This window comes from Rattus rattus, chromosome 3 (assembly GCF_011064425.1).
Source record: "Rattus rattus isolate New Zealand chromosome 3, Rrattus_CSIRO_v1, whole genome shotgun sequence".
In the NCBI taxonomy this organism is placed as follows: Eukaryota; Metazoa; Chordata; class Mammalia; order Rodentia; family Muridae; genus Rattus; species Rattus rattus.
The window spans coordinates 122142999-122169848 of NC_046156.1; the positions used below are offsets into that span (position 1 = coordinate 122142999).

A 26850-nucleotide genomic window follows, 5' to 3' on the forward strand; every position below is an offset into this window, starting at 1 on the left:
GGGTGGTGCTATCCCAGAGCTGGTGGTCCTGGGGTCTATAAGAAAGCAGGCTGAACAAGTTATGTGAAGCAAGCCATTAGGCAGCACCCCTCCATGGCCTCTGCAACAGTTCCTACATCCAGGTTCAAGCCCTGCTTTACTTCCTGACCCAAGTTCCTCCAACGATGGACTATATTCTGGAAGTATAAGCCAAATAAATCCTTTCCTCCCCACTTGCTTTTTGGTCATGGGACACTATGCCATCAAAGTCCCAAAGTAATGGGGCCAATTGATCAAGAATAGAGAGAGGTCTAAATCTCACATGCAAAAATATAGGCATAAGTTACATGTTCATTAAAGAAAAATGTACAAAGTTAATTATTTGTCACACTTCACAATGTAGAGTTAATTTTTCCTAGATAACAAAGCAGTAAAAATGTTGAAATTTGAAAGAGCACAAGTTTCTTCCATTATAATTTAAAGTAAATAATAGTTATATGTCACCTTCCAAAATGGCATCTCATAGGTATGTCAAAAAGAAACCGGTATATTTATCATGTAAGATAAACTTTCATTAGCCCATATTCAAGAGATGATAAAAGAAACGTAGGTAAAAATTTATAAAAATAGTATGATTCATGATACATGCCTCTGAAAAAGTTTCCCAAGCTGGAATTTCACACTTTCTGTGCCTCTTTTCCACCCTTCCCACTAATCTGTCAGTGGTGTTTGTCCCCTCTGACTCCTTCTTCGCTTCCCCTTCATGAGTAAACCACAGTGATAACTAAGTTCTTATACCTTTCTACAGAATGTCTAACTTTGTGTGTTCCCTCGAGTCAAATACCAGACACTTGAGTTTACTCTTGAACACACACACACACACACACACACACACACACACACACACACACCTAAACATAACTGGCCCTTTCCTAGAAAATTAAAGAGTACATGTGGAAAATTGACAATGTATTTTCAAAGCCAGAAAACATCAATAAATGGTTCTGAGAGGATGGAGGAGATTATCTGACCTGATGTACATTTAATGACACACTATGTAACTACTAGACCTCAGCTGCATTCGGGTAAAATACCACCTTGTTTTCTGTTTCTGTTGGTCAGTCTATCTGGGTATAATAGATTTTAAATTTAAACAGGTTAAATTCCACTTTTAACCTGGTGTGGAAACCTACCGACTGTAAACTCCTCTGCTGTTAGACTTCTTGTCCTAAGCACAAGCCCAAGCAGAAAATGCCCACAGACACAGCAACTAATGGGGGGCGGGGGTAGAACCGTGTACCTGCAGAACTAGGAGGCCCCCTAAATCAGTACACCCAGAGTGTCTGCGAGAAGAATCAACTTTTCCAACTCATAAAGATGAATGATTTTAAAGCTACCATCCACACATAAGAAGCAGTGATATCAAACACTATGCCAATCTCTAGGAGCTTGATCAACTCCAATTTCCACCCACTCCTCACTGCAGACCCACACCTAGCAGCCCAGGCCATCACCTCAGAGACACATCATTAACAAAAAATAGTAACCTAAAATCGTCCATAGGAATAAATGCACAACAGTTGCTCAGTCTCCAAGCTCTCTCTCTCTAGCCTGACCCTGTAATGCAGGGTGAGCAAAGTCGGGCCTCGGGGTGAGAGGCCACACTCCCACCATGATGTAGTAGCAATGGTATACCCCTAACACAGAGCAGACTAGCTCGGGAAGACTGGCAGCACAGTGGCCATCAGCAGTGGCGCCCACTTACGCTCTCTGGAACTCTGGGATGCTGAAGATGGCCTGCATGACAGAACTGAGGTAGCAACTGTTGCCCAGGTTCTTCAGGCCCGTGTACCCTGGGCCGTACATTGGCTTCAGCTTGGTTCCTGACTCCTGGATCACTTCCCACTCGCTGACTCTCAGCTTGATGTCATTGTCCCGGAACCCATTCTCTGTCTGGGACATCATTAAAGAGAGAGAAAAGGGCTTTAAATAGGACTCACAATCAAAACTTTTTTCTGATGTAATGGGTAGTTCTGCCATTTTCCTCAAAGACATAAAAAAAGATGAATAACGTATTTAAAGACATTAAGAGACAATAAGTATTACATAAGAATGTAAATGTACTTAATGTCACAAAACTGCATACTTGAAATTAGCTAAAAAGCAATTTTATAAATACTTTACTACAATGTTTTAAAGATTTAATTATATATATATATACTGTCACTGTCTTCAGACACACCAGAAGCGGGCATCAGATCCCATTACAGATGGTTGTGAGCCACCATGTGGTTGCTGGGATTTGAACTCAGGACCTCTGGAAGAGCAGTCAGCGCTCTTAACCACTGAGCCATCTCTCCAGCCCTTCACAGTTTTTTAAAACATGAAAAGGTTTTGGTTTTTCTTTGGGTTTTGTTGTTGCTGTTGTTGTTGCTGTTTTGTTTTGTGTTTGTGTTTTGTTGTTCTTTTTTATTTTGGTTTTGTTTTCAGGAAAGAGAAAGAACAAGAAAGAAGGAGACAGAAGTCAACTAATGAGGGATGAAGCCCAAGTGTGAGCAGAACATGAAAAGTCCTGGGTTCCGTCCTCAGCACTGCACAGCCTGGGCATAGTTCACACTTGGAAGCCCAGAACTCTGGAGCTGAGGCCGGAAGATCCGAAGTTCAAGGTCATTCTGGGCTCCATAGTGGAGCCAGCCCAGGCTACCTGAGGCTCTCACAAAAACTCAAAGCAAGGCCTACAGTAAAGAAAAAGGCAAGTCAGGGAGAGAGGAGGGTGAACCGGAACTGCCGACGTGTGGACGTACCTAGGAAAGGAACGAAAGGAAGGGACGGGTAAGTGAAAAGATGGGTACCAATGAGAAATAACCAAACAGCATGAGAGCACAAAAACAGAGTGCTGACCTGGAGACAGAGAACACAGCCTGGCACTGAAACAGGCCTCTCAGGCAAAAATACTCCATCGTCCTCCATCGTCACATTGAAACAAGCAATGAAGCAGAGCCTCAGCGGTTTACTCCACCCACTACCCAGCAGCCCTCACTCCCTTCTGGAAGTTCCTTATAGTGATGTACACCACATACAATTTTAAAGTCATCATCTCGTACTTTCTCCCTTTAGTGAAAAGGACAGGGATTCATACAACTACCCATTAAAGGAAACAAAAAATTTGCAAGTAACCACTCTCCCCCCAAATAAACCACGACTAAACAAAACTCTAGGCTGGCAACCCATGCAAAATGCTAATCAATTAAATTCAACAAAGTAATGAAACAATTAAAACAAAGTCTACTAAGTCCATATTAAACAAATTAAAGACCCCGCCCCTACCCATCACTAACCCCGTGTAGAATTAGAGACAAAAGGTTTTCTCACCCCTTGTGTGTGGAGCATGTCAATCCCAAAGTGTGCTAAGTGTTTGGCCAAATGAGGATCCGAAACAGGCCCCTCTTCTTGAAAAGAATAAACATCTGGAAGACGAAGAGAAAACAGCACTGAGGTCTGTATGTGGCTTCCATGCAACACTAGGCTTAGCCAATGGAGCCTGCAGGAGGGTTGGCACCAGTGAGAAGACACTCACAACACCCAACCAGGAGGCCACAAACACTAGACAGCGAGTACACACATTTTGTAAACACGAATAATCTTCACACAGTTAAGAAACATTGAGTTCCCTAAAGCAGACGGAGGATGGATAGCTGGATGTAAGATAACTTAAAAGGAGATCAGTATGAATACCTAACCTTTCAGCTTTATAACCACAACCCATGGCAGCATAATTCCAAAGTCAGGAAGGAAAGAGAAAAGTGGGTGGAGGAGAGGGTGACAGTTCTCTGCCGGGACAGGAAGAACCACGGGGGAGACAGGGTACAGGCCCTGAGGGGCAGCTGGATGGTGAGAAGTGGTCATGTAGGCTTTGGGGTCCTATGCTGCCCCTTCCCCTTTGCCCATCTCTCTGTCTTCAGTGTCTATAATTCACAGAACTAGGGAGAGACAGGAGCGAGAATGCAGACCTGTGCAGCTTCCCAAGATGTGCTCACACAGCAGCGCACATCAGAACTGAAGAGGCAAGCATGCTCACCCTGCTCGCACCAGAACTAAGGTGGGCAACATGACGAATCCATCACCCAGGACACTACAATAAAGGCAGGCTGTGACCACTCATGGCCTTTGCTCCAGGACTGAAGAGATATGCTCACTCTGAAGCCCACACCAAACCTGTGGCAATGGACACAACTTACCCCAAGACTCCACACCGGTACTGAGGAGGCAAACAACTGGGGAGGCCTCAAATGCTAGTCCCCTGTGATGCCCCGATGCTGGGGGGCAGCATCTACCCTGAGGAAATTAATATTCCACAGGATAGCATAATGTTTTAGAGGAGCCCCATCAAATGCACAGACCCTGCACCAGGTATCTGAGGCTACTTGGAAATGCAGACTCTGAGCCCCGGCCTTATCAAATCAAACTCTGTGTTGCCAACAAGAGCCCAGAGACAGTTTCAGACACACGGTAGAGCCCTATCTGTCCTGAGGCAGCAATGCAAGGAGGGACAGGAGTCCACGTGTCCTGTGTCCCTGGAGAGCCTCATAAAGGCTAAGTGGCTTTTCCTCACATTTCACATGTGGCCCAGAACCCCAGTGTCTCACTCCTGTCCATCTCCTTCCTTCTATCTCAGCAAGTTCAAGGTATCTCAGGATATGACTGGTGAAGTGCCATCTAGGCACAGTCTAGGAACAGAGGCCCCAAACCACAGTCTCTTTCCTTCTAAATTTCGGAAAATAAAATATTCTAAGAAAAATAGCTACAAAGATGTCATTCTTCATGACAGTCTCTCCTGCACTGTCTAAGAGAGTATAGTGCTCCTTGGGACACTGTGAAGGACTGACAGATGGCGGGCATGAAGACGCTATGAAGCTAGGGTGATCCTCTGACCTAAACCAAGGTATGTGGAGACTCACTGACCCCAAAGGAAGGTGGTCTTCCTGTTAAAAGCAGAGTGGTTGGTGTAGAGATGTCTCTCCTACTCTTTACAATGTGAGTAGTAGTCTTCACCAACACCTTCTTTACTGTAATGCAAGCTCTCTCAAAATCAAAACCAAAAGATGAAATTCCCCAACTCCATTAAGAGAGTTTCCAGAGGGCTGAGTAATGTGGCACATTGAGACCATCTCTGTATGAAAGGTAAAAGAGTCACAATAAGAAAAAACTAGACTTTATCCCAAAGACAGTAGAGGAGGAGTTTCAAAGACCCGCAAAGGAAGTGGAAAGATTCTGGAAAAGAGTAGAAACAAAAGTTAAATATATAAAAAAATAAATAAATAAAATGTTTTCTGAACTAACATTTTTAAGTAGGAAGAAATAGAAAAATAGCAAATACTTGAGAGAACATGAAAATGGCAGTCCTAAGGCACTTCTACTCTGCTCTCTTCAAGTGGTCAGACATTTTTGAAAACTTAATTGTCATGGCTCTGTTAGAAAATAATAAAACTCCTAGCGTCACCCCCAGTGAAAATTCCCTGGGATCCCTAAATAAATAAAAACCATGCTGCCTCCAATGTTTCTTACCCTTACTAAGTTTTCTCACATTAAGAAGACACCATTCTATCTGTTCTCTCAGAGGTTCTGAGTTCAACTCCCAGCAATCACATGGTGGCTCCTAAGCATCTTTGATGAGACCTAGTGCCCTTTCTGGCCTGTAGGCATACATGCAGGCAGAACACTGCATACAATAAATAAATAAATAAATAAATAAATAAATAAATAAGCACCTATCTCAGGTGCTTAAATGTCCAAAGATGTCACATGATTTGGTCAAATATGATAATCCTGTCTTATCCCAATAACAAAAACAATTTAAAGAGTTGCCATACAAGAAACTGAAAATTAACTCAATCGTCCTATGGCAATAACAAAGAACTGTACAAGGGAGACACGCATGTTCAGATGTGAGTAGACTTGGGGGTAAAGGCACTGCCTTCTGTGTCTTTATTGGGAAATTCACATTATCTCCAAATTCAGCTTAGCAAACCTGTCTTAGCTGGAGAGCTATCTCATCCTGTAAGCACTGCTGGGCAGAGTGCTTCCACACCCCCTGCTGTGGCCTGAAGCCTAAGCCAGAAGCCACAGTGATGGTGCCCAGGGAGAGGCTCCTGGGCTAGCACAGACAGTGCTCAGTGAGTATTAGCTGACCAGTGACTCTGGGTTCTGGTTCAGTGAAAAGCTAAGCCAAAGAGCCTGAGGCTGTGATCTCTAAAAAAGATAGACGAGCAGGTTATAAGCAGAAATGGACATGGGGACTGAGGGTTGAAGCAAGAAAGGGATCTGTAAGAAATAACTGCAAAACAATGGTTGAATACCCAGATTCCTTTTTCTGCTTTTTTCTACTCTCCCATATTGATTGTAATATTTTAACTGAAAATACAACATGGACTGGAGGTGTCTCTCAGTTAGTAAAATGCTTGCCTAGCATGCACAAAGCCTTCTGGTTTGATTCCCAGCACTGCATTAACCCAGCACAATGACAACACACCCATAATCACAGCATTTGGGAGGTAGAGGTAGAAATCTCACGAGTTCAAGGTTGACCTTAGCTACATAGGGTTTGAGGCCAGCCTGGGCTACTTGAGACTCTGCTTTTGTTTTGATTCTAAGTTTATAATTCCTACAATTTAATTAAAGAGTATGTTCTAGGATCCACAGACGACTAATCAAACTTGTTCGGCCACATTGATTAACTCACTCATTGATTATAGTTAAAAAACACAAGTGAACACAAAATACACAGAGATATGAAGGTGCAATGTTATGCAAGATAAGCAGGGTCCCTCCTCTTGTTACTTTAAAGCCTAGTATCTCAAACAGTCTTGGCAGTAATGCTAGACTTCAATAGACCACAACAGACACCATCTTAGCTGAGGTTCATTTGTGTAACACAAGTTCTTAACCACAAAGAAGTCCTCCCACTCAAAAAGGAACTGCCAGGTGGTTCCACTGCTTAGGACAGAGGAAACCGGAGACACAGTCACACACCAAGAAGAACAGCAAAAGGCTGAGAAAATGCAGACCGATCCATAGCACCTGGTCACCAAGAGCTACCTGTGTCCCACAAGCCATCTACCACCCACAGAGAACAGAGCTGAGATGAGAAGATGCTCGCACTAGCAAAACAAACACAAAATGCACATGCTTATGGCACAGGACCATCCCTAGGCAGGGGAAACCTACGCTGATGTCAAATATCAATACAAACCTTTCCTCTACTTATTCACTGCACAAATCGTTGCTGAGCCACCAATATGCCCAGGGAGGTAGATAAGATGGCAGAGCTAGAGGACAACAAAGATGGTCCCTGGCTACCCTCACTAACCTAACTGACACAGGGTCTTTTAAAAGCTCCACTGGGCAACAGCACAAGGTGCTACCACACACCAGAAGGGGATAAGCCAGGTTAAAGCTAGTAGGAAGTAATCAAGGCCTTGACCCCAACACAGTAGGCTCTGAGAAACAGAAGGGTCCTTGTGCTCAGGTCAGGGATGAAAACAATCAAAAGGACGAAGGCCTAGGTGAGAAGTCATGCAGGGAGCACATCCAGTCAAACGAACAGCTCTGTGCACCTGGACCATCAGTGTGCTGTCAACCTGGCACAAAAGAGCCTTGCCATGTAAACAACCGTCTCCATGATGGAACTACTAAAACCCTCTCCCACCTTCAGCTCATCTTACTCTGACAAGAACCTCCTCCCACACTGGAGAGCTTGGCTGGTTTGTGTGGTAATCTGGTTCTTGTTTTGTTTGTGCTGTCTGTACCCATGGGGACCCAGGGTGGAACTGGATACAGGGTCCATTTTTATGATGTGTGCCATCATTTTGGCCTAGCCTGGTGGGTTAGGGCTTCTTGGGAAAGCAAAACCATAAGTAGAGGCTTTAAGGACAAAGAGGGTCTCACTGAGCAGGTACAACTCTTTGGGAAAGGAACCGGTGGGGGATGGGAGGTGTAGATCAAGACACCACTGGATATTTGAATGCACAACCTTAGATTTCATGTCTACCAAGCAATCTTCTAAATATAATTCAGCTCCCACAGGGAAAGAATGTACTGGTTAAGTTGACATAAACAGCGCACAGACTGGCAATAGTGGTTCTCATTATGACCTAAAAAACAAATGCCCTGACTTTGAAACTTTTTCACAAGTTAGTCTGAGAGACCTATTGAGTATGGAAAAATCACTCTCCAGACACTCCAACCTTCCACAGAATTCCTCACCCCAGAGAGTACTCCATACCCCACGCTTTCACATCCTGAAGGCTCATCACTGAACCTTTAAAGAAATGTACAATGTTAGGAATTTATTTGGCTTGAAAGTTGCAGCTAACCACCAATTTAGAAAGATATAAGATGGAAATATCTATTAAAAAGATGGAGGGGAACAATTCCTGCAATCATGAACTAAAAGGAGTAAGAGACCAAAGGAAGACTTTAGAAAAACCAACGTCATGCAGCAAACACAAGAAATCAAAATATGGAGCACACAAGCACCTGGCTATACTACCCGAGGTTTTGGACTTTAAAAGAATTAAGAGCATGTATTCAAATGATCATGGCTATAATAAATAATCAACTGTTATTAAAGTTCTCCCTCCTAGAGGAAAAGACAATAGTTCTCCACCTTAACAACAGCTATGACAGTTGATATTAGAAAGAGTTCATGACTGAGAATAGGACCCCGTTGAAGGAATCAGAGAAAGAACTGGAAGAGCTTGAAGGGCTCGAGACCCTATATGAACAACAATGCCAAGCAACCAGAGCTTCCAGGGACTAAGCCACTACCTAAAGACTATACATGGATGACCCTGGACTCTGACCTCATAGGTAGCAATGAATATCCTAGTAAGAGCACCAGTGGAAGGGGAAGCCCTGGGTCCTGCTAAGACCGAACCCCAGTGAACTAGATTGTTGGGGGAGGGTGGCAATGGGGGAGGTGGGGAGGGAACACCCATCAAGAAGGGAGGGGGAGGGATGTTTGCCGAAACAGGAAAGGAATAACACTTTCGAAATGTATATAAAAATACTCAAGTTAATAAAAAAAAAAAAAAAAGAAAGAAAGAGTTCATGAAACTTAATAAAAATATCTATATATATGCTGACAAGAAAAAGCCTTAGATGCTAGGTGTGTTAGTCTATACCTGTAATTGCAGAGGCAGGAGAATTTCAAGTTTGAGGACTTCCTGGACTACAGAGTGAGGTCATGGTCAGCCTGGACTAAATACACACCAAGAAAGAAAGAAAGAAAGAAAGAAAGAAAGAAAGAAAGAAAGAAAGAAAGAAAGAAAGAAAGAAAGAAAGAAAGAAAGAAAGAAAGAGGGGAGAAAGATTGTCTAAAACGTTCAAGAAAAAATAAAACTACAAATAGCCAAGAATATAATGAAAAGCTAGATGTGTACTACATCAATCCCAGCATGCAAACATGGAAGCAGGGTGGTCAGGACTTCAAGGCTAGCCAGGGTTACAAGAGAACCCACACACACACACACACACACACACACACACACACACACACACACACACACTCCACAGAGCAAAAACTAAAAATAAAGAATGTAATGAAATTTCTTTGACCTCAATAGAAAAGCAAATTCAAGTAAGATGGCAGGTCAGCATAATAGCCAGTGTCACCCAGGATGTGTTGGAAGGGTGCTTTCAAACACCTCTACTGTAGGACAAATGATGTGACTCTGCTTAAAGTCTAGTGTAACTGAAACAATGACAACTTTAAAAGGGAAAGTTGGGGAAGGTGCTGTCAGTAGAGTGCTTTCCACACAGCAGCTGAGTTTGAGCTTCAAATGTGCTTTAAAAAGCCAAGCGTGGTGACATGGAGTTGTAACCCCAGCAGTGGAGAAGCAGAAATAAGCAGCTTACTAGAATTCACTTGCCAGTAGCCTGGATCAATAAGCAAACTCCAGTCCAAGGAGAGACCATGACTCAATAAAACATAGATGGCTCCTAAAGAACCATACCCTAGAGTTCTCAATATGTGTGTGCACACACACACACACACACACACACACACACACACACACACACACACTGCACCTCCACACATGAATACACACACTAAATAAATTTAATTTAAAAGATACATAAAAACATAATTAACCTGTGTTATCCCACTTAAGTAGAAGATAATTACTTAAATACTCAGTTGCCAGTTGATTAACAAAACTATTTGTGCCTAATATGCCCAAGATTTTGTATAGAATCCAAAAAGGAGTGAGGCACTGCCCTGACTTCACCATTAGAATCATAAATAACCCACATTACAGATGGGTAAAGTGTTGGTGCTGAATTAATCACTTCATTCAATACTGTGACAAGATGCCTGATGAATTTGACTTAAAGGAAAAGGGTGTTTGTTTTAACTCACAATTCAAGGTTATGGTTCCCTTAGGGTGAGGGAATCGTGGGGGTAGGGGTGTGAGGCAGCTGGTCACATGACAGCCAGACAGGAAGCAGAGAGGGATGAACCTGGTGCTCTGTTCACTTTCTCCTTTTGATGTGGTTTAGACCTATGGGTGATCCCATTCAGGGTCAGTCTTCCTAACTCAATGAACCCAACCTAGAAACCCCTCTCAAACAAACGTATCATAGGTGATTCTAGGTCCCGTAAAGTTGACAAGAGAAGCCATTGCAGTCAGATTGTTCTGAGAACTGGGTTTCTTATATATTGGTCTGCATTGATTAAGTTTTATGTAAGCCAAATAAACCCTCTCCTCCCCAACTTGATTTTTGGCCATGTTGTTTCATCACAGCAATAATCGCCCTAAGACATAGTTCTAGAAACACTTCCCAGGATGCCACAGAACACAGAAAAGTCTGAACTGTAATTTTTTTCTTCTTGTATTAATTGCTTTTTTGTAATAATAAAATATAATGACCAAGGCAACTTATAGAAGGAAGACTTATTTGGATTCATGGTTCCCGAGGGTTAATCTATAAAGGTTTGCTGGCATGGCAACAGGTGTGCAGAGCAGGAAACTGAGATTGCATCCCCACCTCAGAGAAGAAGCCAAAAGAGTGAATGGAAAGTAAAGCCAGACTATATAGACTTTCAAAGCTCACCCCTGTAGGTTGATGTCATTATGCAGGTGAAGGCAGGTACAAGATAGAATGAGGTCTGTCACTGGACGAGAAGGAAGGATGGGCAGGAGAAAAGTGTTAGAGAAAAGGAGACTGGAGCAAGAGAGGTGGGAGCAGCCGAGGGAACATGGCGGCAGGTGTTAAGATTTCTCTCTGCACAGGTTGGATGGATGTGTACAGGACTTTGTATGTCTAGATGAACAAATTATATCTTATCTAGGTGGGCAATTATATCTTATCAGTTGGATCAGAGGTTCATTTTACCGCAATACACCCCCCCAGTGACATAAATTCTCCTGCAAGTCTTCATGTTCTAAAAGTTCCATAACCTTCCAAATAGTGCCAGCAACGGGAGACCAAGTATTCACACACATGAATCTATGAGAGACATTTCTCATCCAAATCACCACACGTTCCTGCACTGCAAATCTTTCTGTAACCCCATAAGGGGCATAGAGAAGGCTTTCTGTGCACCCCATTATTAAGTATTTGTCTCCAGTCATTCAGTGTTGTTATAGTGCTGGCCATCACCTGTCTGTTAGTATTATTCAGTGTTGACCATAATCTGTCAGTACTGTTACAGTGTTGACCATTACCTGTCTGTAAGTATTGTTGCAATGTTGACCGTCACTTGTCAGTACTGTTGCAGTGTTGACATCACCTGTCAGTATTGTTACAATGTTGACCATCACTTGTCAGTACTGTTACAGTGTTGACCATTACCTGTCTGTCAGTACTGTTGCAGTGTTGACATCACCTGTCAGTATTGTTACAATGTTGACCATCACTTGTCAGTATTGTTATAATATTGACCATCACTTGTCAACATAGTTGCAGTGCTGACCCACAAAGCACAGGCTGAGTTTCTCTTTAAATCCCAGAACACTCAGAATGAGAATCAGTTTATACACAGAGTCATTTACTTGGATGGAAAATGTTTTGTACTTGCACCTCATGCCTTTGCAACCACTTTTCTTTAATGAATTTAAATAATTCGCTGATGAGAAGTTAGGGAAGGAGAATGACAAGTTTGAGGCCAGCCTAAACTACGTAGTAAGTTCAAGGCCATCCAGATATACAGTGAGACTGCCTCAAAAAATCAATAATAACAGCAACAACAATACTAATTCCATGAAATTTGGAAGCAGGAATATTTTCCAAATGGGAAATCAAAGAATTCTAACATGCCTTATTCACCACTAGCCCTCAACCATAAAATGAAAGGAAAATTCAGCCAGCTCACAGGAAAGCAATGGTCAGACCTAAAGACCAACTCTTGAATAAGAAGGCTTGAACAGGAAGTCAATGAATTCTGAGACAAGCTAACTCCATCACAGATAATCACAAAGAGGAAAGAAAGAAGACAGATATCTTTATTCTTCTACAAACATCATCCCAGCTTAGAGCAGAGAAAAAACAATCACAAAAGAAAGCAGAGATCTGTGGCTAGGTGCTGCTCTAGATATGACTTTAAAAATTCATGGTAACAAGATGACGTGTCATCGTGGCCACTGCTCAGGATTTAGGTTTTGCATGGTGACTTGGTATTATTTCCCTTTTCCATCACAAAATGGTGAGAGGAATGGGATGAATGAGGAGTACAGATGCGGTCCAAAGCTAACCATTTAGAGAAGATGGGTTGGGAGAGGAGAAAGACAGAAAAGCTGGCAGTCTGGGAAGGAGTCTGACCTTCTAGAGACATGAGAATCATCATCACTGGGCTCATTCCACAGGCAAGGTTTTGGTTTTTTCCTTTTCATATTTTGCCTATCTACATATCCATATATTTATTTAACACACACATACACACACACACACACACACACACACACACACACACATTTGCAGGAGACACTCCTGCAGGCCACAGCATACAGACAAGAGAACAACTTGCGTGAATTGTCTCTCCTTTCCACCATGTGGGTCCTGGGAATCCAACTGTTCAATAATCAAGTTCTTGATAATAATCAAGTGGCATTTTTCCACTGAGCCAGATATCTCTCCAGCCCCACTGATTTCTTATAATACATTCATCCCTAAGTGGTACTAATAATATTCACAATCAATTCTAGGATTACCTCCTACTATCTTAATGGAGGATTCAACATACACATCACTTCCTTGATCCTGTTTCCTGCTTAGATCCCCTTAGCCATGAGATATAGGAGAACAGTTATTTTACTCACACTTTACTGAAAGCCACCGGGCTAAATGCTTTAGACCCATGAATAACCACAAGAGTAGCACCATCAATGTCCCCAAGACAAGGAATCTCGAGTACTCACACTATGAATAAGAAGAAGCAAAGCCCATTTCTCAGATCTGAGCTGAGACAGCTGTGAGATGCCAGTCATGCAATGCTACACTCACCTGCTCCATCCGGCGTGATGGTGCCCAGCTTCACGGCCAGAGGATAGCCCATGTCTCTGTAATGCTCCAGTGCATGGCCATTGCCCCCTGAGCTGTCAAAAAACCACTTCCCACACAGAACAGAGCCGTCAGTCAGATTCAACCAGAGGTTCTCCCGCAGGTCACATCGGGCACACTTCCAGCCACTAGAAAGTCACAAGAGAACAATCAGAACAGCTAGTACAAAGGGAAACATTGATATGTGAAAAATGAACAGTGTATCCTACTGGCTGCACTTCCCCAGTGTTCTTACCCAGGGATATTACTGTTCCCGTCCAGAGCCCAGGACCACCCAGTACCCTTCCTGCTTCCGAGACTGAGCCATAGATCTCCAGTGTGGCTCTTTTACAAAGAAAAATTGACATATGACATGAAGCACGAGAAAGAGGCCATGTCCTCCAAACTCCCACTTGCAGGACAGTGGTTCCTGAATAAGGTACAAAAATGGAGGGTCCTATGTGGAAGACATTCCAAAACATCACACATACATGATAAAACTGATGTAGATAACTATGCTATAGTCCAACTTGGGCATATCCCAGGAAGAACTGTATGTTAAAGCCATGGTCTTCTGCATGGCGTTATGAACCCAACATGTCTTGAAAGCTGTTACATGGACAAACGTTCAACAGTTGTCTAAATATTCATGTTTGGGGTTGTAGATTATTGGTACAATCAGCTTTGGTCAATGATGTTTGTCTCTGCAGTGAGCGGCAGGGACCATGGAGAATATCTGGTCAACAGCACACTGAGAACAAGAGACTGCAGAACGCTCAGCTATACCTGGGCTTCTACAAGACTCCTCTAAGGCTCATGAGACTGCAAAAAGAACATGAGATGTGGAGTGTTGTGGAATACTGTCTTCTGGGTGTGTCACAGCCACTGCTGCACTCCTGAATTCACGGTGCCTGTGACTACAGGATTGGGCCCATTCCATCATGGAGTACAGAGGCACTCAAGAGGCCTGCCCCTCCCTGAAAACTTATAGGCAATTAATAAGCTTGGGGAGGGAAACACTTTCTTCAATGGCATAGTCATTGGTAAGATGCCATTGCTCCTATAAATAACCTGTCACCTGTGCTCCTCTAAGCAGCCCTAACTAAACTCATGGAGTCCCCAAAAAGAAAAGCATTAATGTAGAAGGGACTGGTTTGAAAGAGGAAGGCGATCTGCAAGAGTGACAGGGGATGCGAGGGGGTAACAGGAGTGAATTTGAGCAAACGGTTACATATATGTATGAAAACATCATAATGGTGCTGGCTAGTTCTTATGTCAACTGACACAAGTAAGTGTTGTTTTAGAAGAGGGAACTACAATTGAGAAAATGCCTCCTTAAGATTGGCCTGTGGGCAGTCAGTTTTCTTGATTGACAGTTGATGTGGGAGGGCCTAACTCACTGTGGGTGGTTCAACCCTCCTGCAAGTAGTCCTGGGTGTATAAGAAACCAGGCTGAGCAACCCATGAGGAGCGAGCCAGTGAGCAGCATTCCTCCATGGTCTCTGCTTCACTTCCTGCCTCCAGGTCTCTGCCCTGCTTGAGTTCCTACCCTGATTTCCCTGAGGGATAGATTGGTTACCTGGAAATATAAGATGAAATAACCCCTTTCCTCCGTAAGTCGCCTTTGGTCATGGTGCTTTATCACAGAAATAGAAACTAAGTAATACAACAATCAAACATGAGATCTATTATTATGTTCACTGAGTGTACTTTTTATTTTTAAGATTTATTTACTTTTATGTGTACACTGTTTTGCCTGCATGTATGAAAGTGCACTATGTGTGTATCTGGTGCCACTGGGAGCCACCCCGCCCAGAACTGGAGTGAGAGACAATTTTAAGCTGCCATGTGGATGCTGGGAACCAAACCCAGGTTCTCTGCAAGAGCAGCAAGTGCTCTTACCCACTGAGCCACCCTTGCAGCCCCCACTGGGAAATACTTTAAAAGGGAACATTAGAACTCAGGACCCGCCTTGTCTCTCTTTCTACCCACCATGAGCTAAACAGCCTGTAGCACTGTAGGTATCCCACCTGATATGCTGTATCACCACCACCTAAAAACAATGGGGTCAGCTAACGGTGACTGGTGCCTCTAAAACCACGAGCCAAGACTAAATCCCGTTTATGATTTTGACCCATCTCAGGGGTTTGTTATAAAATGACTGACATACCCTACCACTACAATTCTAAATTCAGAAAATAAGTGGTCCAAACTGCACACTAAATGCCAGTCATGTGTCAAATGACTAGCGGAAAACCCCATCGTGTGATTCTAGCAAATTCTGCTCAGTGTCAGTGGAAACATCCTTCTTCTGTGGAGGTAGAAAATGAGGCCAGCAGTGGTCTGCCTTACCTCAAGCTACTGTCTTAGGACAGAAAGTAGAGTGGGCCCACGTCAATGAAACTGGACATATCTCTAAGCGCCCCTTGCTCTTCCTCTGAGACCTAGCTTCTGAGTCCCTGAGAGCATTCTGGTCCCTTGGAGACTGCCCAACATTGTGTCAAGTCTGACCCCCTAGACTGAAGTCAGACTTAGATGTGTGGGAGATGAGCCCAGCAGAATGGGAAAGACAAATAAGAAAGGGAAAAGCCAGCACAGGATATGTCACCATGGACACCTGGCACTCAGGCCTGATGAGGAACCCCAGGGGAGAAGTGCACCCCAAGGGGGCAGGAGGCCTGGGGTTTGATGCACTGGCCTCCAGAAGGTTCCAGAAGGACAATGGCTTCAGCTGTCATGTCTGGCCATCCCCTGCACTGCCCAGCAGGTGTTACAGGTAGAACGTCCCTGAGCTGCACCTGTGTGCAAACACCTGGTTTGCTGCAGGACAGCACCTGGGCTTAGGCTGAGGGCTGAGAGCACTCAGCACCTACTACAAAGGCCCAGCAATGTTCAGAGAGAAGGACTCGTCTCTGACTTTTATTGGTTTCTTCGCTTTCTTTCTTTTGTAAAATAATTCTTAAAGTTAGCATATAAGATAGTGGGTCTCATTATGATATTCCACACACGTGAATTAGCTCAGTTTGTTCTAGAAAGTCTGCCCCACAGCCCTTCCTCATGCCCCTGCCTTTCCTTCTGTTTTGCTATCATGTGTGCTCCATCTCCTCTGTTTCACTGTCACTACAGATCTCTCCCTGCAGTCACAATCGCCTTTCAAGCATCATGCCCTATACATACACAAATAGACATGTGCATGTGTTTGTGTGCAGCCATAAATTTAACTCTAAGTCCACAAATGAGAGGAAACGTGATGGGCTTTGTCTTTCAGAATCTGACTTATTTCTAATAAAAACAAATTTCCAGTTCTTAGTGGCTTTGCAATAAAAGGCATCAGTTAAGAAAATATAAAACTGCTAGCTCAGAGAGAAGGTAGAAAATCAGATGTTGCTTGGACTAGTCTGGGGTCTAAACTTCCATTGTTCTAGCAGACGCTCACCTCGGAGGAATCCTGACCCCGTTGTCCAGCTGCACGAGGTTGTTGGCGTACTTCGATACTGGCAGTTCGTTTTCCCACGTGTCTGGATCCTGCTTCCTATACGGGGACTTTGAGCTGAGCACTGCATCGCAAGCAATTGTTACCTGTGAGATGAGACAGAGCCAACAATGAGAACTCCGGGTCTAGAAATGAACGCAGAAGCTTATTTCAATAAACACTGCCTCGATGCGGATCTCAACTACCCCACAGTGAGGTCTGTTCCCCTCAATCTGGCTAGATTTAACCCCCAGGCCTTGGGATACTGATGATAACTGGAGAACAAAGGAGCACATTCAGTCATCAGCTCAAGCCTAGAGCTCACACAAATAATCCCTACCACTCAGCAAGTGGGATGAAAAGGGTCCTCCTGATGAACCAAGATATCCAACATCCTCAGCTTACACGGCACGAGGCCAAGGGCACGTGAGTGGACTGCACACGGCACAGCTCTACTTCTGAGTCTAATGCAGCTATGATGCTGGCAGAGGACATGTCCAAGTGTCCCTGTGCTAATGGGTCTCAAAAGCAGATGTTCAGTGTCCTGCTTGGTGTCCTTGGCTCAACAGAACAGGAAGACAGATGCCCTGCTTCCTCTCATCACCCATGCCCAGAGCTATGAGCTGTTTTTTTAGCTACCCATAAAACTCAACGTCTGCTGGAAAGTAACAGTGCATTCACTTTGAAAATGGTCCAATAGTTCTTCAAATGCTTAAACAGGTGCCACAGGACCCAGCAGATCTACACTAGGAATACGTCCAAGAGACATGAAAACATTCGACGGCAGGAGGATGAATTTAGAGATCTTTGTAATAGCAATTTAGCTATGGAACAAAAGCAGAGCAAATGCCTATTGATGATAAATAGAATGAAAACCCAAATGTAGTATGTTTGTACAGTGGAATTTTATTTGGCAATAAAAAGAAACAGGATTCCAATATATGACGAGATGTGGATAAATCTGGAAAACGTATACTAAGTGAAAAAAGGCAATCACATATCTTTCAGGCCTCAGAAAGCTTAGTCCTATCAGTACAGGCAAGTGTGGATATTAGACCTTTCAAAATGGCCACCCTTGTTCATCCTGCCCTGTATATAACCTACAGTGAGCTGTCCTGCCAACCCTCACAATGCATCTCCCACCACCTAGCTGGTTCCGTGCCTGGACCTCAGAGCCTCAGCATTTCACCCCAGCAGCCAGTGTCCTCAGCCCGGCCTTCCACCAGCTGCCTGGATCTGCTCAGACCTCTGCGCTTTCTCCATGCACCACACACAGCACTCTCAGGGGCTCTGACTTACAATCTTCTTTCTCTTAGTGTCTCTTCTGGAGATAGCCAGCAAAATTTCGTCAGGCCTCTAGGCCACCATAAAACAATGCAATGCCCTTTTCAGGTTCAGAGCTGCGGTGAGGCTGGTGATGATGCTCTAAGTACAGCCTTCTTCCCCTTGAGCTGGACTCTACCTAAACACTCACTGGCCTCAAATCCCGTGCTGCCCTGGAACTGGTTCAAACTGGCCCCTGAGAGTTGATTGTTAAATTTTAAGAAATTCGGCATCTCTGTGATCATCCCAGCACTATTCACAACAGGAGAGAAAAGCGAACAAACAAACAAAAAAGCAAGCATCTATCTACTGACAACCAGAGAAAGAAAATATGATGCTTATGAACAACAGGATGCTGGGTATCCATGAAAAGTAACGAAATCCAGTCATTTGCCACAACAGGGATACAACTGAAGATTATTACGTCTGTGACATCAGTCAGATACAGAAAAAACGAGTACCACATGCTCTCATTCACATGTGCGACATCACAAAGTTAGTCCCAGGAAGTTCAGCACAAACTTTGTCGAGTAATCACCTTGAGCGAAGAGGAGCAAGCCCAAGAGATGAAGACTGATTAGAGAGTACAAGGTCTTGGGTATTGATTATGTAAGGGAGTCCTGGGTACTTACACACAGTACTGGCTACTTACACACAGTACAATTTTCACACATAACAAAGGATTCTGACTGTTTTCACCATTAAGATGTTAAGTGTTTGAAAAGACAGACACAAATGCCAGCACACAACTCAGGAGACAGGAGGGGGTTGTGAGATGGAGGGCGGCCTAGGCTTAGTACAGCAGCGACCTATGTCAGAGCAAAGCAAAACGAAAGGCCATTTCACAACATAATCACCACGCCACTGAACTACAGCCCCCAGCCCTGAGTCCATGTTTTTATATTTCAAATAAATTAAAAAAGAAAGGAAATATTAAGAAATTTTCTAGAGACCTGCCAAATGCAATCAGTATTAAAATTAAATCATTTAACCTTAATTATCCTTAAGACGGCCACAGAGTCAAATCCTGTGCCTTCCTCCCTGCTTTACTGTAACTTGCAGTCGCCTCTGTGCTCCTGATGTTTTGACGTCTGTGTTAGCTGAATGTTGCAAATTCCTAACAGTAGTGTTTCTTCCCAACAGCCAGAGATGCCTCACTGTTGGCTGGAGCCGCGCATGCTCGGGGTCTCCAGCAAGCACGGAGCAGCTTGCTCCGCTCGGAGCTGTTGGGCAGGTACAAGCGCATGGCTGCTGCAGCTCCTCTGGTAGAAGCCCCGGGCTCGGGAGCCCGCCGTGAGGCCCTCCACGCAAAGGTGGTCTGCCTCTCTGGTAGGACTCACAAAGCAAACGAAAATGTCCTGTGCTGCCACACCCGAAGATGTGAAAGAAAGAATCGTCTGTCCAGGATTTTGTTTAGACCAAGCATTTTCTTTTTACTTAAAAGTTCAGAAGAGAACCCTCAAACACTGAAAACGGAGCAGATGCACGTTTGACTCTGGTGAGCTAACTGGAGTCCTTGGTATAGCAAAGACCTGGAGCGAGCATCAGAGACACAAAGTCAGGCTTCCTCTCAACCTGCTCGGCCCACCTTAAGAGTTCATTTGTTTTCTACTTTTTAAATCATTTCTTTAAAAGAAATTTTATTCAAGTTTTCACTTTAAAGTATTCTCCAATTCTATTATTAAAAATTATGATGTCTCTTACTAGCTTTGCATTCCCAGGGCACTTCCTCTTTTATACTCTGAATCCAGGGATGTTTTTACAGTAGTGTATGTGGGTGGCTCTTTGTTCTTTGAGCTTTGGTGTAGTTTGGTTTGGTTTGGTGTTTGTTTTGGTTTTTGTTTGAGGCAGGCTCTATGTAGCAGTGAATTCCTAGCAATCCTCCTGCCTCAGCCTCCCAGTGCTAGATTAAAAGCATGACTCACTGTGCCTAGTTTGATGCCTTTTCTTAATATTTACTATACTCATATAAAAATCTTCACATAAAAAAAGTGAATAAAAAATTCTCATGACATTTATTCACAGTGTGCTTCATCACTTCCTTTCCCAAAACCAGAATTATGTTGAACTGGAGCGATAAGGATTCTCAGCACTGGGGCTGGAGAAATGGCGCAGCAGTTAAGAGCGTTAGATGCTCTTCCAAAGGATGTTTCCCAGCACCCAAGTGGCAGCCCGAAACCATCTGTAATTCCAGTTTCAGGGGCTGTAGATGCCCTCACACATGCATGTGGGTAAGACACCAATGCACATGAACTAAAAGAACTCTCAGCATTGGAGAGGAAAGCATAGTACACTTGAGGCTAAGGGCTGGCTGGCATAAGACCATTTTACCCACTAATGCATTTTATTCCTGGTAACAGCCACATGAGTCAACCCAGGAAATCTGAGAAAAGCAACAGCAATTCATTTCCGCAAGCCTCACTGGGCACCTCATCTGGGAAAGGATGCCTCGCTTTTAGTAAAGCGAAGGGCTGTAGTGCACAGACACACACGCTCTTACTTCCATGGTCATAAATTTAGCTTTATGATAAATCACAAGGACATAGGGTACGTTAGAAACCCAGTCCCTCTGAACAGGGAAATTCTAAGCACAGACACCCATCCACTTTGGGCAGAAGTGACTGAGCAGATGCTTCTCACTGGTGAGGGTCTCACTGGTCAGGGTCTCACTGGTCAGGGTCTCACTGGTCAGGGTCTGTCAGAAGGTTCTGGGACCCACAGGCCTGGCTTTGATTCTAGTGGAGTTCAAAGGGAGTGGGGGGAATAAGCTGGCATGTCCAAACTCAACCCACTTTGACCCCACTGCCTCTGGGAGCAGGCTATAGGAAACAGAGTTATCCATGCACACTATGGAAGGAAGGGGAATAGAGTATTGGAGGCTACAGGAATCAGGGAGAAGCAGGAACCCTGTGACCTCTCAGACGACCCAGAATCAAACACAACATGCAGATTCCTGTCTGCTACCAATGCGGTACCAGTTCCTGCAGGAAAAGCAAGACCCATCCTTGAAACTGACTCTGAGAAGTACACAGAGGAAGGGAGTAGGGGCGGGGGAGCTCACTAACAAAAATATAAGAAAGGCATTTTGGTTCTCAGCAAAGGTGCAAACAGCTGGTCCTTTTTACAACTGCACCACTGCCACCCCAGCAGGCAGTCTTCCGGCTTCTGAGACAGAATCTTACATGGGAGGACAGCATGAAAATCTGACAAACACCTGGTCATTCCTCCAACCAAAACACATTCCTCTCCAGCTGTCCAGCATCTGTGAGGTGCAGGCTTTGTCAATCCCAGCAACAGATCAGCCAAGTCATAGGAGCTAGCCCAGCCAGGGCAGCACGGACTCATGGGCAATGAAATCTAAAGAGGGGTGGCAGAGAGGGAGTGGACAGCAATCAGGAAAGGCCACTCTCAGAGATCTCAGAGGAGACAGATCACACTTTGTTTCTATTTATTTATTTTATTATTTTGGTTTGGTTTGGTTAAGACAGGTCTCTCTAAGGGGCCTTGGGTGGCCCTGAACTCACTATTTAGCCCAGGCTAGCCTCAATCTCATGATCCTCCTGCCTGAGCACCCTTAGTGTTGAGATCACCACTGTGTGCCACCACCACGCCCAGCTTTTTGTTCCATTGTTATCTTTTTCCTCTGGACCGGCCTTCCCACCGACACGTGCACACACACTCACACACACACACACACACACACACGCACACACACACGCACACACACACGGCATGCAGCCACACGCACACTCACTGACCAGGGCTGGTAACTCCTCAATGTTAGGAAGGGCTATTTCATAGTGGTCTGGGAATATAACAAGTTTGGCTTCGTCTTCATATTCGTAATCGTCACTATTTAAATCGTCATCCATATCTAGATCTGAGGAGAGAATAAAAACAAAGAAAAGAAGTAAGGAAAAGGTGGCCCGTGCCAAAGAAGTCCTCACAGGGAATCCACAGAGACAAAACGTCATGGACGGGATCCAACCCTGACAGGATTGGCCATCCTCCTGCCCCACCCAGGAGAAGCAGACCCTGCCATCTTTGCTGAGGGGTGCATATTTGTTAATAAATGACTGGGTCACATCATGAACTTTCACAGGGTGGACATACCTGCTGCAAACTGAATTCATATGTTTTAAAGGAACAGATGTTTTCGCTATGGGCTTAGGACAATAATCTCACCAGATCAAAGGAAACGGGTGTGTGTGTGTGTGTGTGTGTGTGTGTGTGTGTGTGTGTGTGGCGCGTGTGTGTGTCCAAAGGTCAAATCTAGGTGTCATTCCTCAGGAGTCCTTATCTTGTATTTTGAGAAAGGGTCTCTCACTGGCATGGAGCTCAGTGATTCAGTGAGCTGACTGGTGGTCACTGAGCCATAGAAATCTGCCTCTCTTGGCCTTCTTGTTGCTGGGATTATAAGTGTGCTTCACCACACCCATTTTGTGAGGTCTAAGAATCAATGCAGGTCCCCATGTTTGCATAGCAAGCACTTTACTAACAGCTGCTTCTCCTACCCAAAAGCACACCAGTTTGAGAGTGGATAAGGCTGGTTTTAATGTTTATTCACACATTTAATACAACTTTAAGCAAGTCACAAACTCTAACCCATGTACTGCCCTCATGTCCAGCACTCCCCTTACACAGGAAAGGAATGATGCCCTGTAGAGAAGGGACAGACACAACGTGGGTTTCCAATAAACAGAAGCAGTTACTTAGAAACCCAGCCTTCTCCCTTACTACCTCTTCCTTCTCTCTGCTCCCCCCATCTCTGACAGTGGTTAGAATCCTGTAGGCCTGAAGGAACCCATCATTTGAGCAGCCCTGTTGTCTGAGGACCTAGAGAATTCTCCATAAACAAAGCATGTCTCTCCAGCCCACCCTGCCAGGCACCCTCTATGCTTGGCTCCTCTCTGGTGAAGGTTAGCTGATAGCTGAAGGAAAAGTCTGGTCATATTATTTCTGTGGATGGCACAGCCTTGCCCTCACAAGGGGTGCCAGTGTCCCAGGTCATGTTTGTGTGTTTATATGTTTGGGACTATGGTGATTAAGGCAGTCACATGATGCAACCACATACAAAGCCACACAGACACACGGACTCTACGGAAAGTTCTTGGGCTACATGTACTATAGCAGGTACTTGAGAACCAATGATCTATTATCACCTTTAACAAAATGTGGTCTAATTCCATGAGCAGTTCAGCTTTTCACTCTCAAAAGCAGAACCATTTTAAGTTTAAAAAATGCAGCAAAACTATAAGCCAGACATATAAGACTCTTAGAAGTTCTAAAAATCAGAAACACCAAAATAAAGACCCCAGTGCTACAAAGGGCTAACAAGAAAGGGAAGAGTCTGGTAGTTTAAGAAACAACTCAAGAAACCTTCTTAAAGGGAAGACTTCAAACAAAAAAGACATTTAGATGTGTCATAAAAAAAATTGAGGCTCCACCATCTATAACAAAAGTTATAATTAAATGTTCAATGAGAAAGATGATCAGTTCAATACCACAACAAGGAAAGTCCAGTACCACAGCAGAAGCTAGAAAAGTCTGCTCTGTATAACAATGAAAATGAAAACCAAGGGACCCTCAAGGCAAAGGCAGCTTTGTACCAATCCAACGCACAGAAACTGGAAAGGAAGGAAGGAAACTGAAGAAACAGAAGTCTCAAGTGAGTCACTCCCACTCCGTGTTCTTTTATTATTAACATATTACGCACATAGAATCTGTAAGGAGTGGAGTGATCTCACGCTTCTGTGAATGGACTCCATACAATCCAGATGTTAGCCATTTCTTTTCTAAAGAAAACATTTTCACTTAATGCTTCCTCAAATATTACCTAGCCTGAATAAATGAAGGAAAAAAGCCTGCTCTGGATGTAGAGTGTAAGTCTGCGGGAGCTACCTACTGAGCAGTTGAGGAGATTCCAGAGAATGAGGTCTACAGGAAGCTGGAGTCGGATCCAGGATGCTCTAGAGCCTAGAACCACCTTAGGTGACTGCCAACACTACCATCGTCCTCATGGGCTTCTCTAAGTTCTTAACGAACAACACAAGGAGGACACACACACACACACACACACACACACACACACACACACACACACACACACACACACACACACACACACACACACCACACACACACACACACACACACTCACACACACACACACACACACACCCACACACACACACACACACACACACACACACACACACACACACACACCCACACACACACACACACACACACACACACACACACTCACACACACACACACACACACACACACACACACACACACACACACACTCACACACACACACACTCACACACACACACACACACACACACACACACACACACACACACACAGGGCTGGTTCAGCTCTGAAGCAAAGCTGAAATGAGTTTCAGAAAGACCATGCCAGGCAGGGCTCCTCAATAAGTCATCTAAGTGTGGAGAAGATGGAATTTCCCATGCTTCAGTGCAGCTCAGAGAAAGGGAACAAGTTTTATCTGCCTGCTGCACTCCTGGTCCCATGTATTAGTGTCCTGAAGTCTCTTTGTCACACATATTCTGTGTAATACATACTGTCAAAGAGGCATCAGGACACCAATACTATGCTATTGTGTTGAGCACCAATCCTGTGCTCCACAAGCAAAAACATCAAAAAAGGTATTACTGTTACCAACCATACCTGATTGGATTAGAGGTCTACTCCACAGGAGGGAATCCAAACCTAATCTCTATATAAACTTTCATATGTATGTGGTTGGGAGATAGGTTATACAGGGAAACACAACATTATGGCTTAGCAATCCTGACACAAGAACAAGCTGCCTACTAAATTCTTATGTTTATGCTAATAGACAAGCCCTACTCTCAGCCTTAGTCAAAGAAGCTTCTCTTTCCAGTGAATGGTGGTGATGCAGAGACTCATGCTTTCACAGGGTAATGAGAATAAGTGACCAAGGACGGCTCGGCCCTATACAACCCATTCAAACCACGTTCACCAGGCCGTGGGGAACACTGCAGAAGCAAAAAGGCAGAGAGAAGAGCTATGGCCTGCCATTTGATGGCCATGCCACAGCCATCACAATCACACACTCACAGCAGCCAAGATGCTTGCACTGAGTCTGCACTAGAATGGGATCGGACCATCCTGCGAGCTTCAGAGCTCTGGACTGCTGAGGGGGCACTGATTGCAGCTTGTCTCAAAGGCTGAAACGCAGCTGGGGGCAACAGCAAGGTCTCAGAGGCCTCCTTCCCATTCATTTTTCAAACCATAACTTGACAACAACCTTTGCAATCGAAATAATTGCTAGAAAAATAAAAACTCAAAAATCTTTCAGCACCAAGGTTGAAAGCAAAGAGGTTAACTAACTCCTTTGTGCAACCAAAGAAAATGTGGATGGTGGTGACGACGGCAGTGAAGAAAAGAAAACCAGAATCAGAATCAACTTAGCCTAAGAAAAGAGCTACTGTTAGTAATCTCTGAGACACTGCCAGGATTTCAAATATGTACATGTGTGGGCATGACACACACGAATGTGCCTGCAGCCACATGCGGACATATACATACATGTGTACTTACAAATAGAGACATGCATGCATGTATACACTTAGGCAAATGTATACAATAATGTGTGCAGTTGTTTTTTATTGAAATGAAGTCACACTATTGAAATGTCTTTTAAATAATAGTTGTAATCATTCAGAGACGTGCACACAGATAATAGCAATTGTTTTTTTATTGCTGAGAAAAACTATAGCAGAGGCTAAACACAAAATTCGAGGCTAGTTATGCGATTTAGAAACCAGTAGTCATTTGCATAAGCAAGGCTAGCTCTTCTTCATAAGGAAAATCAAACACTAGCTATCATTATTGCAGAAAAGATCTACTGATGGGTGCTAAAATTAGCAGGCTAATCCACCATCCTCTGGGATGTTCTTGATTGTTCATTTTAGTGTGTGTAGTTGTATATACATGTGTGGGGGTAAAGTGTGTGTGTGTGTGTGTGTGTGTGTGTGTGTGTGTGTGTGTGTGTGTGTAAGAACAATGTCAGGTAATTTCTTCAACTACTCTCCACCTTATTTTTTGAGGCAGGATCTCTCACTGACCAGGAACTCCCCAAGTAGTCTAGGCTGGCTGCTAGTGAGCCCCAGGGATCAACTATCTCTTCCTTGAGCCGTGGGACTGCAAACATGCACTACCATGCCCAGCTTTTAGCATAGAAGCTCGGGATCTGAGTTCAGGTCCTCCTGTTTGTGGATCACGTTGCTGACTGAGCCATCCCCTCGGTAGACACCAAGTTCAACATCACCAGCATGAGGCCTTATCAGCAGTGTTACACATATCTCGATGCCAGCAACAGAGGGGTCTCCCTGAGCAGGACTCACTGCCTCTACACTGGCCTTGCTAAAACACACGACCTCAGATCCAAATCAATAAAATGCCTTCTATAAAGTAAATGAGGAGTATCGCTTACTAAAAACAGTCTAAGGCAGAGGTCCTCAACCTGTGAGCTGTGACC

General features: G+C 44.1%; 1 protein-coding gene across 2 annotated transcripts in view; it reads right to left on the reverse strand.

Annotated features, from left to right (window-relative positions):
* Usp13 (ubiquitin specific peptidase 13) overlaps nt 1–26850 on the reverse strand; it is a 103814-nt gene that overhangs the window by 45767 nt on the left and 31197 nt on the right. For both annotated transcript variants that reach the window (XR_004387385.1, XM_032898534.1), the window contains exons 4-8: nt 22072–22193; nt 16955–17097; nt 13483–13667; nt 3352–3446; nt 1745–1932 (exon numbers count right to left, since the gene is read on the reverse strand). Coding sequence is in view for 1 of the 2 variants with exons in the window: in XM_032898534.1 (XP_032754425.1) it covers nt 1745–1932; nt 3352–3446; nt 13483–13667; nt 16955–17097; nt 22072–22193 (733 nt within the window). In the remaining variant the exon portion in view is untranslated. The remainder of the gene's footprint in view (nt 1–1744; nt 1933–3351; nt 3447–13482; nt 13668–16954; nt 17098–22071; nt 22194–26850) is intronic.